Source organism: Zingiber officinale, chromosome 5A (genome assembly GCF_018446385.1).
Source record: "Zingiber officinale cultivar Zhangliang chromosome 5A, Zo_v1.1, whole genome shotgun sequence".
Classification (NCBI taxonomy): Eukaryota; Viridiplantae; Streptophyta; class Magnoliopsida; order Zingiberales; family Zingiberaceae; genus Zingiber; species Zingiber officinale.
Genome location: NC_055994.1, coordinates 139,019,566 through 139,034,159, shown reverse-complemented (window position 1 = coordinate 139,034,159; position 14,594 = coordinate 139,019,566). Strand labels below are relative to the sequence as shown.

Below are 14,594 nucleotides of genomic sequence, written 5' to 3'. Positions count from 1 at the left end.
AAAAATACATACCTTGGACTGATATACTACAGGAGCCACTCATATACAAACCTGCAGCACAATAGCATTAAACTTCTCTTTTCCGAAATAGACCGGGCAAAGTTTGATATTGGCACGGCTCAATCGGATCGAACTATAAATTTAAAATACTCAGAATAAATCAGGATGATTTGATTGAGCCGTACCAACATCATGCTCTCACCTAGCCTCTCCTCCTTATCATCCTCAAGTTCATGTTCATTGCAGAGAGACGAGATTATTTATAGAACATGGATAAATTAAACTGAAATCGAGGAAAAAGGGATACAGTGAACGGATTTAATTAATATGTGGAGAAAAATGAAATGGTTGAGGCGTCGATGTCTCTGTTGGAGATGTTGGACCAAAAGGATAGTTCAATGACATAATATACATATATTTAAAAGATAAGTGATGTACTTGAACTTGTTTCAACTTGTTGCACGTCTTCTTGTTTGACCCGGTTCTTTTGTTTCTCTTGCCTGCCAACATAAACGTAACGTGGAGTTAAAGCCGGTTATATCACAGAGTTAGCTATGGCCGGCAACCAAACCACTTGGATCTTTCCATCCATGAATCAACTTCAAGCTGTAGTGTGGTCAAGATTCTGATTTGCCGGTGCCAAACAAATGAGTCTGTTGATGATATACTATATTTTGTTTTTGACTTTTTGGTTGAGATATTGTTGCACAACGTACTACGAAATTTCTCCGAGAGGATAAGCAAAAATAGCTAACGTGAAATAGATGAAAGCATGAGCAATCACAAATGAAGGGGAAATTCAATCTCATCCATGTCAAGCAGCTTACAATTGACTAGCAAGCAGACTGGTAGACGTTTTTGCCTAGTTCATATAAAAATACCTGGCTTGTCACTAATTTTGAAATTCTAGTGGGAACTTAAAAGAAAGAAAGAAAGAAAGCAAGCAAGCAAGCAAATAGAGGCCGCGTAAAAACTCTCCTATGATTCAGTGTTGGCAATCATCTTAACCTAACAATATGATGATTTTGCACAGGTTAGGGGTAAGATGTAATTTATCAAATTTGCTGGAGGTGCAATGAGAATATCGGTAAACTCTAAGGGGAATGTGAAAATTTTCTCTAATATTAATGTGTTGTCAAAACAACACCAAATAGTTAAATGGCAAAATGCCACTTCTATTTTTCAAGAACAATTATACCAATTTCAGATTCTATAATTTGATTTCATAAAGATGGTAGCAAAAGAAGCCATACATAGGAAATGGCGATCGGTGATTCAAGTTAGTATTGGCAACTGCATGAGGTTGTGTTGCGGCTGAAAGGACTGGATTTATCGTAGTTGGACCATTTTCTGTTATGGATTCCCCTAGTAATACATCCATTGCACTTGTCTTGGCAGAAGCAGTGATTTGGGTGGCAGAGGAAGAGGAAGGTGGTTTCAAATCTTCATACCTGCCAGAATAGCACATTAGGCATTCAGCTCAGTCAACAAGAGCAAAATCAGACAAGTGCAAGGAAAACTTGCTTATGCTAACATAAGGAGAGATTTTCCTGGGGTCACAATCATTTCCAGCCATTTTGGATGGACTAACAGCAGCTGATGGCTTGGTAATACTTTGCACAGGAATCAGGAACTTGATGGCTTCAAGTCATTATACCTATTTATATAAAACACTTCAAGTTCACGGGTTATGTTTCCAGCATCATATGTGATCGTAAAAAGTGGCTCGCATAGCATAAGGAGAAAGTGGAGCGATCATTTGCTCTTGCACGTTTGCAGGTTCATCCTTCACTATTGGCTTGGTAGGTTTAGGATCAGCACCAGAAGGAGCAAGCTCTGAAAGAGATGGAGCATGGCTAACTCATAATTAAGTTTCATTGGTAGATAGGATATGGCTTGCTGCATTCAAATTATTTAGCAAAGAAAAATCATCAGTGAAGGAATTGGAAATTGTTTGAAGAAATATACAGAGAGAGAGAATGAGTGAGAGATCAAGTATGCTGTATAGAACTATAGGTTGATTTGTTTGTGCATTAGTAGCAAAAGTAGAATAACTGTAAAATCCAGTGTCAACCGTCAACAACCTGTCAGACTTTATCTTGGCAAGAAGCTCCTCCATAGGCAGCAATGGTGCAGTTGTTTCAGCAATCACCTCTACAATCCTACAATAACTGAGATTCTTATTTTCCGCCATGCATGCCATGAGTTCTGCAACCTGCATTAGGTAATTATTCAATTTTATAACACAAAATAAAAGAAAATAACCTAAATTATGATGACCATCTTGTCCTTTCTCAAGGATAATAAATCAATATGATTACATTTTGAAGTATTTAGATGCTATTATAGACTGTTAACATTCTTATTTGATCAAAGAAGTGCCAATCTCTTAGCTAATTTCACCAATAACATTATTTCCTATTATTCATCTTTACTTTCTCATCTTTCTTATTTTATTTTTCTAGTAACCATGCACATTCATCTTAGCTTTCTCATCTCCTACACATTTATCTTATCTTTCCTAGTTTATCTTTTCTAGTAACCGTGCATGATACCCCCAAACGAATACATGCTCAGGAAGGCAGGCAATCCGAGCGGTAGAGGAATGCGGGCTTGTTGTAGAATGATTTGATCTTAAGAGTCAATTCCAATACGAAGAAAATGGTTTGGTGCTCGGGTGTTTGGTGCAAAGGGGGCTTTGGTCTCCTGTAGGAAGGGGCTTGAGAGGGTTCACGAAGGAAGGTTTGACATGGAGGTGAGGCGGTTGAAGGGAGAAGGGGTCTGAAGTCGGCGGTCGTTGGGAAAGAATTAATTTTAGGATCATTACAAGATATAGTCATTGTTGGGACCGAAAAGTAGCTAGGGGAGGGTGAATAGCTCGTCGCGTGCTAGTGGTCGGCGTTGCTTGTTTCTTCGACGATGTGCAGCGGAATAAACAAGAAACAACTCACACAACGCTAACAAGTAGATTTACTTGGTATCCATCCAAGGATCCACCCACTCACACACCCTCCACTATGAATAACACTCCTTTATGGTAACTACCAAAGGCGGAAAAGCCCTACAATCTCTCAATACAAGAAGAAAGCAAAGGGATCAACAAATACAAGAAATCTTACAGGTTTTACAGCTAAAAACCCTAACCCTAGCTTTTCTTTCTTCTTGTGTTCTCGCCTCTTGACTTGGATATCTCTCCAAGATCCTTCAAGAACTGGCGATCTGAACCTCAAGAGATGATGTGAATAGGGCTGTAAATGAACTAAGCGTTCGTGAACAAGCTTGGTGTTCGGCTTGGTAAGAGCTTGTTTATGTTCGTTCAATATACATAAGATTAATTAAACAAACAAGCTTGAACAACTCGTTAAGCTAAACAAACAAGCTTGAACACATATGTGTTCAGCTCATTAACGTTCGTGAACAATGTTCGTGAACAACGTTCGTGAACAATGTTCGCGAACAATGTTCACGAACCATATTTATTAATAAAACTCTTTCAATATGCTAAATAAATAATAAAATAAAATAAATAAATTTAAATTATCAATCTTAATAACTAATCAAACAATTAAAAGTTTCAAACAATCAAACAAGCTTGAATCGAGAGTTTGATAACATCTAAACGAACCAAGCTCAAACCAAGCTCAAGCCAAGCTCGAACCAAGCCCAAGCCAAGCTTGAATTGAGAGCTTGATAACATCTAAACGAACCAAGCTCAAGCCAAGCTTCAAACAAGCTCAAGCTCATAAAAAATAAACCAAGCCAAGCTTGAACACTCATTTCAAAAGCTTGGTTCATTTTAAGCTCGGCTCGGCTCGGTTCGATTATCTTATCAAACAAGCTTGAACACCCCAAAGCTCGGCTCGGCTCGTCTCGTTTACAGCCCTAGATGTGAAGTCGCTGGTGAAAATCTGAGATGAATGCCGTGAGTTCTGCCGAAGGAATCGAAGGCCTGCAGCTAAATACGACGCCAACGGTCGAATCCCGATCGATTGAATTGCTCCCAATCGATCGTGGAGGCTTTGGATCGATCAGCTGATCGATCCAAAGCGCCTCTGTGCTCTAGGAATTTGCCTGGATCGATCGGTTGATCGATCCAGGGCTTATCGCGACAAAACGCACCTTCCCAATCGATCCACTGATCGATTGGGACCTCTAGATCGATCAGCTGATCAATCCAGAGGTGTTATGTGCGCTCGTGACTTCCTCCCAATCGATCCACTGATCGATTGGGACGAAGGCTTCTCGCGGGGACACCCCAATCGATCGGCCGATCGATTTGGCTCCAGCCAATCGATCGGCTGATCGATCCAGCTGTTGGTTTTTGCCTAAAACCAAGTCCCAAGCCCCCAAACCAACATCCAGTCAACTTTGACCTGTTGGTTCATCATGCCTAGCATTCGGTCACCCTTGACCTGTTAGGATTCCCTCACCAAGTGTCCGGTCAATTCCTTTGACCCACTTGGACTTTTCTTCATCATGCCAAGTATCCGGTCACTCCCTTGACCTACTTGGACTTTCACCAGATGTCTGGTCAACCTTGACCCATCTGGACTTTCCCCGTGCCTGACTTCACTCCCAGGACTTCTCATCTGTCTGGCTTCACTCACCAGGACTTTTCATCTGCCTGACTTAACTCACTAGGACTTTCACCTGGCTTCACTCACCAGGATTTTCTCCTGCCTGGCTTCACTCACCAGGACTTTCACCTAACTTCACTCACTAGGATTTTCTCTCTGCCTAGCTTCACTCACTAGGTCTTTCACCTGGCTTCACTCATCAGGACTTTCAACTGCCTAGCTTCACTCACTAGGACTTTCACAGTCAAGTATCTGGTCAACCTTGACCTACCTGACTCTTCTTCAACCAAATTGATCAGACCCTGATCAGAGGGGAATTGCACCTGCACTTGTCAAACATCGAAACCCAAACCAAGACTCACACTTGGTCAACCAGGTCAGCCTTGACCTGAGGGATATTGCAACAACAATCTCCCCCTTTTTGATGTTTGACAATACCACATTTAAGTTAGGCTAATCTCATAGCCTCAACCTCCTTCATGCCACTAGGTAATGAAGGCATAAGTTAAACCCTTCATTCTCCTCCTAAGAGGGCAAACTCCCTCTAGGTAATAAAGTCCTAACTTAAACCCTTCATTCTCCCTCTATTGACACACATCAGCAAATGTCCCATCTTTGGGCACACATCAACAAATTTACTTGTTGAAAACTCTCCCCTTTGAGACTCTCCCCCTGAAGAGTTGCTCATCGTTGTTCACAACTTCACTCGTTGTGATCAACACGATAATGAAAGTCTCATACCCTTCATTATCCTTAACCCTACATTCTCCCATTAATGTAGTCAAATGCCCATCCTTGAGCATTTTTAACTTAAACCACTTGAGCAATGAGGATATCCACTCCCCATTAAAGTTCAAACGCTCAACCTTGAGCATGTTCTGAAAAGAAGGTTAACCACCTTCCAAGGTTCATAAAAAAATAGTTTTCATTGTCTTTAAAGAGTCCCTCCCCCTAAAGACATGGTGGTAACTTCTGTCATTGCACCAACAATGACTTGGAATCCCTAAACCTTTAGGAAACCCAAATTTAGAAGTTTTGAGGTTCAAATATTCAATATTTGAAGCAAACCTCAACCTAAACTTCTACTTAGTCTCCCTTAACCAATCCATCCTTGTTTTCAACATGAAAACACCCTTTTTATGTATACAAATGTATTTTTAAGGGTTTGGAATGGTTACCTAGACTAACCATGGTTCAAAAATGCTGAAATCAGGCTTTACCAGCCAAAATCAGCAACTTCGATCGATTGGAGTTGGGTCCCAATTGATCGGACCATGCTGAATCGATCCACTAATCGATTCAGGAGGGCTGGATCGATCGGTGGATCGATCCAGACGACTTCTGTTCGCGAGAAGCCTGCTTCCAATCGATCGCCCAATCGATTGAGACCCTTTAATCGATCGGGTGATCGATTGAGGTCTGATAGTTGGTGAAATTCATTTCAGCCAACTTCAGAAACCCTTAGAAAATTCTATAAAATTCTAAAGATCATAAAAATTCGTGTAGACATTATTTAGGGTATATTTTTTCAAGAAAAAATAGTTTTCTAAGAAAATACATCATATTTTCAAAGATTGACATAAACTTGAAAACTTGCAAAAACTTTAGTGTTTTCTTCAAGTTTGTGTCTAACTATTCAATGGTGATTACTATCAAAAGATAGCCTTCACCAAGGTTTTCCAAAAGCATTTTAAGATGATTTTCAAAAACCAATATCTCACCATGTTCTTTGGGCTTAATGCACATGACTTGTACATTAGCTTTTCCAATGATGGAAAAACACATAACTATGTGTTTTGATGAACTTACAACTCAAGGAAATGCACTAAATCAGCATGTTGAGTTTTGTTCATCATCCTAACATCTCACTTGTATCTAATGTGCACTAAAACACATACAAGTCATCTTATAGGTCTTTGTGAGATGTAAAATTTGGTTTTGCCCTAATCTAGGGATCATGCATATCTATCTAGGCATTTTGTGGATATTGAATATCCACCTAGAATGTCACTTGTTTATACACTTGTACCACTTGTTACCACTTGTTGGTACTCGTTGATAAATGTCATTTGTCCTTAATTTTAAGGAATTAAAAATAATGCATGATATGTTATGGCATACATCAAAAAGAATTAATTTTCAAAAGAAAATTTCCTATAACTACATGATGTATGTATGTCATGACATGGTATTGTTGTGTTTTTCATAATAAGGCATGAGTGCAAAATACAAAACTAAATATGATGTCATGGCATATAATGAGAAAACAATCATGGCAAAGTTTAGCATAAATAAAATACCTAAATTACCTATCTAAGTGTCCTTAAACCTTAGCTAAGTAAAAAAAAAGAAATTAAACCTAGATTGCCCTCTAAACGCTCCAAGAAAATGCCAAAACCTAAATTGACATTTCTAGTTCTCTTGATTAACTTATGTCAATTGAAATTTTGCTTATTCCTCAAATGTTGGCATATTTTGTTCTTCCACAAGAGTAACACTAAGAAAATACCAAAAACCCAACTTGGTATTTCTTATATTTTCCAAAATTGTGCCAATTAAGATTAAAATCAATACTTCTCAAATTTGGCACATTTTACTCTTTCAAAGAGTAAATTATAAATCCATTTCATTTTCAAAAGTTAATAATAACCTTGAAAAATGCTCCTTGAGTGTCAATTTCTTCAAAGTTGGGTTAACTACCTTTCTTCTTAGAGTTGACACTCTCTAACCCATCTATGGGGTAGAGAAGATGCTCCTAGGAACCCAAAACCTATTGGCGCTCCTTGGATGCTCTAGGTATTCACTAGGGATAACTTCCCTAGATACCTTCCTAGTGACCTTGTTTGACTTCTTAGAAGCCTTGGTCACATTTTCTAGGGCAACCCTAGGGATTGCTTCCCTTATGACCTTCTTTGTGACTTTCTTAGACTTCTTCGAAGTCTTAGTCACATTTGTTGCAAAAATACTCTTAGGGATGACTTTCCTAGTATTTTTTACTTGACCACTAGACCTAGGGTTTGTTCCATAGCTATATGAAGCTCTATGGTAAGTAGATACATCCTTCTTGGTTTTAGGTTTGTATCCCAAACCTCTATGGCCCTTGGATGACCTTTGTTGTCCTAAACCTAGATTTTACTCATTTTGCCCTTTAAGGATATTTTCCATCCTTTTTAGGGTCTTTTCTAGTTTGTCAGGTCTTGACCTCAAGACTTGATTTTCCATCACTAAGTCCTTAGTTTTTGGTTTTCCATTAAGTCCATGAGCATTTTTATTTCTAGGCTTATAGTTATTGACCTTAGTGTTCTTGCCTAGATTTTTATCTACATTCCTAGCCCTAGGGGTGGTAGTTTTAGCATGGAGAGCTACATGATTTTCATTAATGTCTCCATGCTTCCTATTCTTATGGTAAATAGCATTAAAATGATATAAATTAGAGCTAGCATGTTTTTTACCATTATTCAAGGGAGTAGGCTCAATAAAAGTTACCTTCTTTTTTACCTTAGAGGCTCCCCCTTGAATTGAGCTTCCTCCTTGAGCCTTGACCACCTTCTTCCCCTTAGGGCATTGACTTCGGTAATGCCCCTTTTGGTTGCACAAGAAGCACACAATGTGCTCCTTGCTCTTCTTTGTTCCGGGGATGGTCTCCTTGGGCTTCTCCTTGCTCTTTTGTGCCACTTGGCCCTTCTTCTTGGCCAATTTAGGGCATTTACTTTTGTAATGCCCTTTTTCCCTACATTCAAAGCATATAATATGATTTTTATTATTAATTGAAATTGTTATACCTTTTCGTGTAGAGATGACACTTTCTCCTTTGGATCCGGAGGTAGAGGCTTCCTCTTGATCCGATAATGATGATACTCCTCCATTTGATTTAGCTTGACTTGTGGAGGTGGAAGCTTCTTCCTCCACTTCTTCTCTTGACCCGGATGTAGAAGATTCTTCTTGCTCTTGATCCGGTGTCACCAAGAATTGCTCCCCCTCAATCATAGAGGTGGAGGCTTCATCATCTTGTACATGGAACAAGGAGTATGCTCCCTCCTTGTTCCCTTCATTGCATTCCCTCGAAGATGAAGCTTCTTCTTGGACTTCTTTTTCGGAAGTTGAGCATCTCTCAACTTCGGAGTCCTCCTCTTGGTCTTGCTCCAATGAGTCGCCCTCTTTGGATTCCTCTTGATTCGGTACAGTGGAGGGAATCTCATGAATTGATGTCAACTTGCTCCAAAGCTCCTTGGCATCCTTGAACTCTCCAATTTTTCCAAGAATGTGGCTAGGCAATAGATTGACCAAAAGCTTGGTCACTTTATCATTGGCCTCACATCTTTGGACTTGTTCTTGGCTCTATTTGCTTTTCTTGAGGACTTTGCCCTTGGAATTTGTTGGAGTCTCGAAACTTTCCATGAGAGCAAACCATTGCTCTATCTCCACCATTAGGAAATTCTTGATCCTTGATTTCCAAAAATCGAAGCTTGTTGAAGCATATGGTGGAGCCACCCTTGTGTCAAATCCAAGTCCATCTTGGAATTGCATCTTGAAGTTGAGCTTCTTGACTTCTTTGACTTTGATAATTTTGCTCCAACTTCTTCACCCTCTAGCTTTGCTTGTTTGTTTGCCCCTTCCGGCGATGATTCCGGTGAAAAGCGACCTCGCTCTGATACCACTTGTTGGGACCGAAAAGTAGCTAGAGGGGGGGGTGAATAGCTCGTCGCGTGCTAGTGGTCGGCGTTGCTTGTCTCTTCGACGATGTGCAGCGGAATGAACAAGAAACAACTCACACAACGCTAACAAGTTTACTTGGTATCCACCTCCAAAGGAGGTGACTAATCCAAGGATCCACACACTCACACACCCTCCACTATGAAGAACACTCCTTTATGGTAACTACCAAAGGCGGAGAAGCCCTACAATCTCTCAATACAAGAAGAAAGCAAAGGGATCAACAAATACAAGAAATCTTACAGGTTTTACAGCTAAAAACCCTAACCCTAGCTTTTCTTTCTTCTTGTGTTCTCGCCTCTTGACTTGGATGTCTCTCCAAGATCCTTCAAGAACTGGCGATCTGAACCTCAAGAGATGTTGTGGAGTCGCTAGTAAAGATCTGAGATAAATGCCGTGAGTTCTGCCGAAGGAATCGAACGCCTGCAGCTAAATACGACGCCAACGGTCGGATCCCGATCGATTGGATTACTCCCAATCGATCGGGGAGGCTTTGGATCGATCAGCTGATCGATCCAAAGCGCCTCTGTGCTCTAGGAATTTGCCTGGATCGATCGGCTGATCGATCCAGGGCTTATCGCGACAAAACACACCTTCCCAATCGATCCACTGATCGATTGGGACCTCTAGATCGATCAGCTGATCAATCCAGAGGTGTTCTGTGCGCTCGCGACTTCCTCCCAATCGATCCACTGATCGATTGGGACGAAAGCTTCTCGCGGGGACACCCCAATCGATCGGCTGATCGATCCAGCTGTTGGTTTTTGCCTAAAACCAAGTCCCAAGCCCCCAAACCAACATCCAGTCAATCTTGACCTGTTGGTTCATCATGCCTAACATCCGGTCACCCTTGACCTGCTAGGATTCTCTCACCAAGTGTCCGGTCAATTCCTTTGACCCACTTGGACTTTTATTCATCATGCCAAGTATCCGGTCACTCCCTTGACCTACTTGGACTTTCACCAGATGTCTGGTCAACCTTGACCCATCTGGACTTTCCCCGTGCCTGGCTTCACTCCCAGGACTTCTCATCTGCCTGGCTTTACTCACCATGATTTTTTATCTGCCTGACTTCACTCACTAGGACTTTCACCTGGCTTCACTCACCAGGATTTTTTCCTGCCTGGCTTCACTCACCAGGACTTTCACCTAACTTCACTCACTAGGATTTTCTCTCTGCCTAGCTTCACTCACTAGGTCTTTCACCTAGCTTCACTCATCAGGACTTTCAACTGCCTAGCTTCACTCACTGGGACTTTCACAGTCAAGTATCTGGTCAACCTTGACCTACCTGACTCTTCTTCAACCAAACTGATCAGACCCTGATCAGAGGGGAATTGCACCTGCACTTGTCAAACATCGAAACTCAAACCAAGACTCACACTTGGTCAACCAGGTTAGCCTTGACCTGAGGGATATTGCAACAACAGTCATTAATGGAGATTGGCGGTCGTCGTTACAAGGGGTGGCCATTAATAGGGTTAGCAGCCGTTGTAGAAGGAATATCATAATGGAAGTCGTTACTCAATAAAGGGGATAAAAGGAGATTGGTAATTTGAGGACAGGGTATGATTATTATCTAATAATCTCTTTCATTCCATCGCTTATATATATTTTCCTCTTTGGAGTTGTCTCATTTAGGCATCGGAGGAGTCACATCGGGATAGACTAGCGCCCTTTGATCAAGTGTTGACTTTGAGCAAGAACCTGACTGTCGGGCCATGAAGCAACAAGGAATACTCAGCAGCAAATATCCTAATTTCACCATAAGAGTGCACATTCATCTTAACTTTGTCCTCTCCTATTCATTTTAGCTTTATTGTCTCTATTATAGTAGCTTTTGCATGTGTTTTTTCCTAATTGTTCACATTTGGACCATAATGTATGATTTATTACACCGCAATCTTATAAACATTTTTAGCTTAAGACACAACTCCTTAATTCCTCTCTAATTTAGACACTTATCTTTTACATTCTTAATAATATCCCTCTAAATATATCCTTTTTGTTAAATAATAGATTAAAATAATTAAACGTCTTATATTGATTTCATATCCATTATCTTAACTATTCTAAATTCATTTCTTGTAGAAAATACATTTCATATATTGGCTTTCAATTCATTTAAAATCTTTAGTTTCTAAATTTTGCCACCCTAATTCAAGTTTTGAGTTTATTCTACTAGGGCTCTCATGGATTAAAAAGATGTCAGAAGAGGCCATCACGCAAGCCTACAGTAATTAGTCTCTCAAATTAATTTCAAACTACATGCATAGTTACTCTACACAGCACCTATGCAAAGATAGATACAGAAATCATCTACACAGAAATGTGCTTTATGTTATTGATCTATAAAAGAGCAGCCTATGCACCAAGTTCCATCTAACACGGAGTCCCAGGGAAGGGTTTATTATACACCACCTTATCTGGTTTTGCAAGAGGTTATTTCCGACTCGAACCCGTGACTTCTAGGTCACAGCAACTTTATCATTGTACTAATACTCCCCTTCATGTTCTTGATCTATAATATAACTTAATATCCATTGCATAACTAACGGATGATTTAAATTATGTTGTAACATTCACTTCTTTTTTAATTGATATCAAACCAATTGACGACTATGGATGATAATTAGACTGGGTGGGAAAGAGTTTATAAGCTTGGTCATGTAAGACAACATGCTTTTTGAGCAACCAACGTAGAAGATTAGGTGTGGCTATTAGATATTGATTTCTATCTATTTAACTTTTTCCACATTGTAAATTTTTTTTTTTCAAAAATATTAGACAAAAAACAAGTTGAATTAGACTGATAAATTTTGGGCATTGAATTGAATTACATTTAGATGGAATCTATAGGGTAGAGGTGGTGATGATTAGGGTACATGGGTTCAAACGAGTTCAATTTAGATTTAGTTTGGCAAGTTTAGGGCCTAGCCAAATTTTTAAGTGGTGACTAACATTTCCTCATAATCCCTACTAGGTTGCTTCATGAATATTTCCTCATCTATATTATGATGAAAGAAATCATTTTTTATGTCTAACTATGTAGCAATCACAGAAATATTGTTGTCGACGTAATAAAAAGACAAAGAAAGGTACTCGAAGATGAGAATCACACGGTTACTAGAAGAGATTATGGTTGAGAATAACATGAAAGAACAAATCATCACTAGATATAATTCTAACTCTAATACCATGTTGAGATTGTTAAAATAGAAAAACTATTACGGTTGTTACCTTAGGTAGTCCCCTCTACTTTGAGTCATATTTTATTTACAATATAATTTGATCCTTAATAATAGCATTTACCTCTGCCTGTAGAGTAATCACCTCCATCAAATTAACCTCCACCGAGCTAAGAACATGCTGGGATAAGAGAATTCACCTCCACCAAGGTAAGGGCACTCATCCCATCGTGGTAATAGAATTCAACTCCACCTAGGTAAGAACACTCCCTGCACCGCAGAAGGAAAATGTAGGTCTAACTGGGGTAAAAGCTAAGCATCTAAGCTTGTTCCACTTCTCGGATTTTGCAGCACTACACCACTAGGCAGATTCCCTGTAAAATTCCATTTTGCAAAACTATTTCAGAATAAGACACAAAGGACCGACTCCGAGCCTTAATGTCCGATCTCCTTCATGTACTTCTACTTGTACTCATCTCCACATGAAATGAATTCCATGGGCAGTAGCCTCGATACTAAAAAGAGATGATTTTGACGTATGTTCTACGCCAATGCCGACTCATCTGCCTATAGATTACCTAAGGCCCTGAAATCGGGCACGCCGTGAGACCGGAAAGCAATCAAAGCTTAACCGAATACGAAAGTGATTAAGTGCAGCAGCTACGACCCTTCACGCAAGGACGAAAAGCCAAAGAAACGAAGGGAATCTGGCGATACCTGAACGCCGAGGGCGGAAAGCGATATGGCAAAGAGGATCTCCATCGCGAAGGCTCATCGTTCTCGGAAAACGAAGGAAATGGCCGGAGACCGATGTATCCACAGAAGCCCGTCTTCGAGAGGAGTCGAGCTGCGCACGGCTGCGAGCACGACGAGACCATCTTCATTGTCCTCCGACGCGACTCTATCCGTGTGTTCGATGGATTGGGATTTGGGAACGAGTAGCGTTCCAGCGGCGGGAGAGAAAGAGAAGCGATGCGATGCAAATTACAATGCAACCCTTGTCGCAGATGCAGGTCTGCATAGGCTTATTTCGCGGTCCCACTTTTTATTTATTAATTAAGTGAACGTTCTCTCCGATCGATTCGTTGCTTTATTATAAAATCCGAATTTGTATATTTTTTTTGAAAATTTTAACTTTTTAAATAAAATTCCAGTTTGAATTCTACTGCTTCAATATATTAATCTAAAAAACTGTTCTCAGAAATATTATTTAAAGTTTAAGTCATGAAATTATGAAAATTTTCTTATTTAAAATCAATACGATACGAATTAGATATTGTTAGACAATATGTTTTCTCTTCTCTAGCTAACAAAAATTAAAGGAAAATGTAGGTAATAGACTAGATATATTGCTTAATAGATCATACAATTACTACATTTTCATCAAAAACAAAGCTCAAGATCCTGGTGTCATAGCATGATCTGCATCAAGAACAGTAGTCACTCCCAAACTTTTCAATCAAAAAGTCATATGCATCCTAATGTTCTATGACATCAACCTTCACCACACAAGAGAGTAGGCAATTCAGCATCGTTCTGAATCCAAAGCAGGAAGAGCTTTTGCTCGTCATCTTCTTCTTCCTGCTGCTCCTCTGTTTCCTCTTCCTCTCCTTGGCGGATGCACTGCAAATCCTGTGGTAGTGCTTGTACCTGCGGCCACTGAAGTCCTCATGCCACCACGTCGAAGATGAAACGAAGCTCCCATTATCTGGCACCAGCTGCCTCATCGACTCCGCGTCCGCCTCTGCTCCGCGCTCGCTAAGCTTCTCGTATCTCATCTTGCGATCTCACCTTTCTCTTCTCCTCTGCGCGCGGCTCTTTCTGATTAATTAAGTTCCTTCACGATTCTTTTCATGGTTGGACTGGTCCGAAGAAGACGGAAGAGAGAATGAGATGGTGGTGTCTCTTTGTGGTTGGGTGATGTTGAGGAATCGCATGAGCAGAGGTGAGAGATTAAAATTATAGAGATGCAGGTGCAGGGACGACGAGGCCAAAGGACATGTGGCATTGGGAATCTCTTCTGAACGTTAGGCCTGGAGAACCAAAATTCACGTGAGCTAAAGGGGCTAGGGATTTGACAAGGCATGTTGGATTCATTGAGCACGAACACGGAGAT

The 14,594-nt window shown here is 40.3% G+C and overlaps 1 protein-coding gene across 2 annotated transcripts; it reads right to left on the bottom strand.

Moving 5' to 3' along the window:
• On the bottom strand, nucleotides 1-13,448 carry LOC121982088. Of its 2 annotated transcripts, XR_006112000.1 has the most exons (5): nucleotides 13,196-13,448; nucleotides 2,085-2,215; nucleotides 1,658-1,899; nucleotides 1,254-1,451; nucleotides 1-500 (listed from the first exon to the last, which is right to left on the bottom strand). XR_006112000.1 is itself a non-coding variant. In XM_042534981.1 (3 exons), exons 1-3 carry the CDS (start codon nucleotides 1,735-1,737, stop codon nucleotides 419-421), a joined length of 360 nt encoding a protein of 119 aa, XP_042390915.1. In that variant the 5' UTR covers nucleotides 1,738-2,062; the 3' UTR covers nucleotides 1-418. The 2 variants fall into 2 exon arrangements, 1 of the variants encoding a protein (XP_042390915.1); XM_042534981.1 differs by lacking the exons at nucleotides 2,085-2,215; nucleotides 13,196-13,448 and having other exon boundaries at nucleotides 1,658-2,062.
• Nucleotides 13,449-14,594: the final 1,146 nt, after the last annotated feature.

Coding starts and splice junctions, on each gene's coding strand:
- LOC121982088 (XM_042534981.1), bottom strand. CDS start 1,737: ATGCTATGCGAGCCACTTTTTACGATCACATATGATGCTGGAAACATA. Junction 1,452..1,657: donor GAAGTGTTTTATATAAATAG/GTATAATGACTT, acceptor CTATTCTGGCAG/GTATGAAGATTTGAAACCAC. Junction 501..1,253: donor CACCGATCGCCATTTCCTAT/GTATGGCTTCTT, acceptor TTATGTTGGCAG/GCAAGAGAAACAAAAGAACC.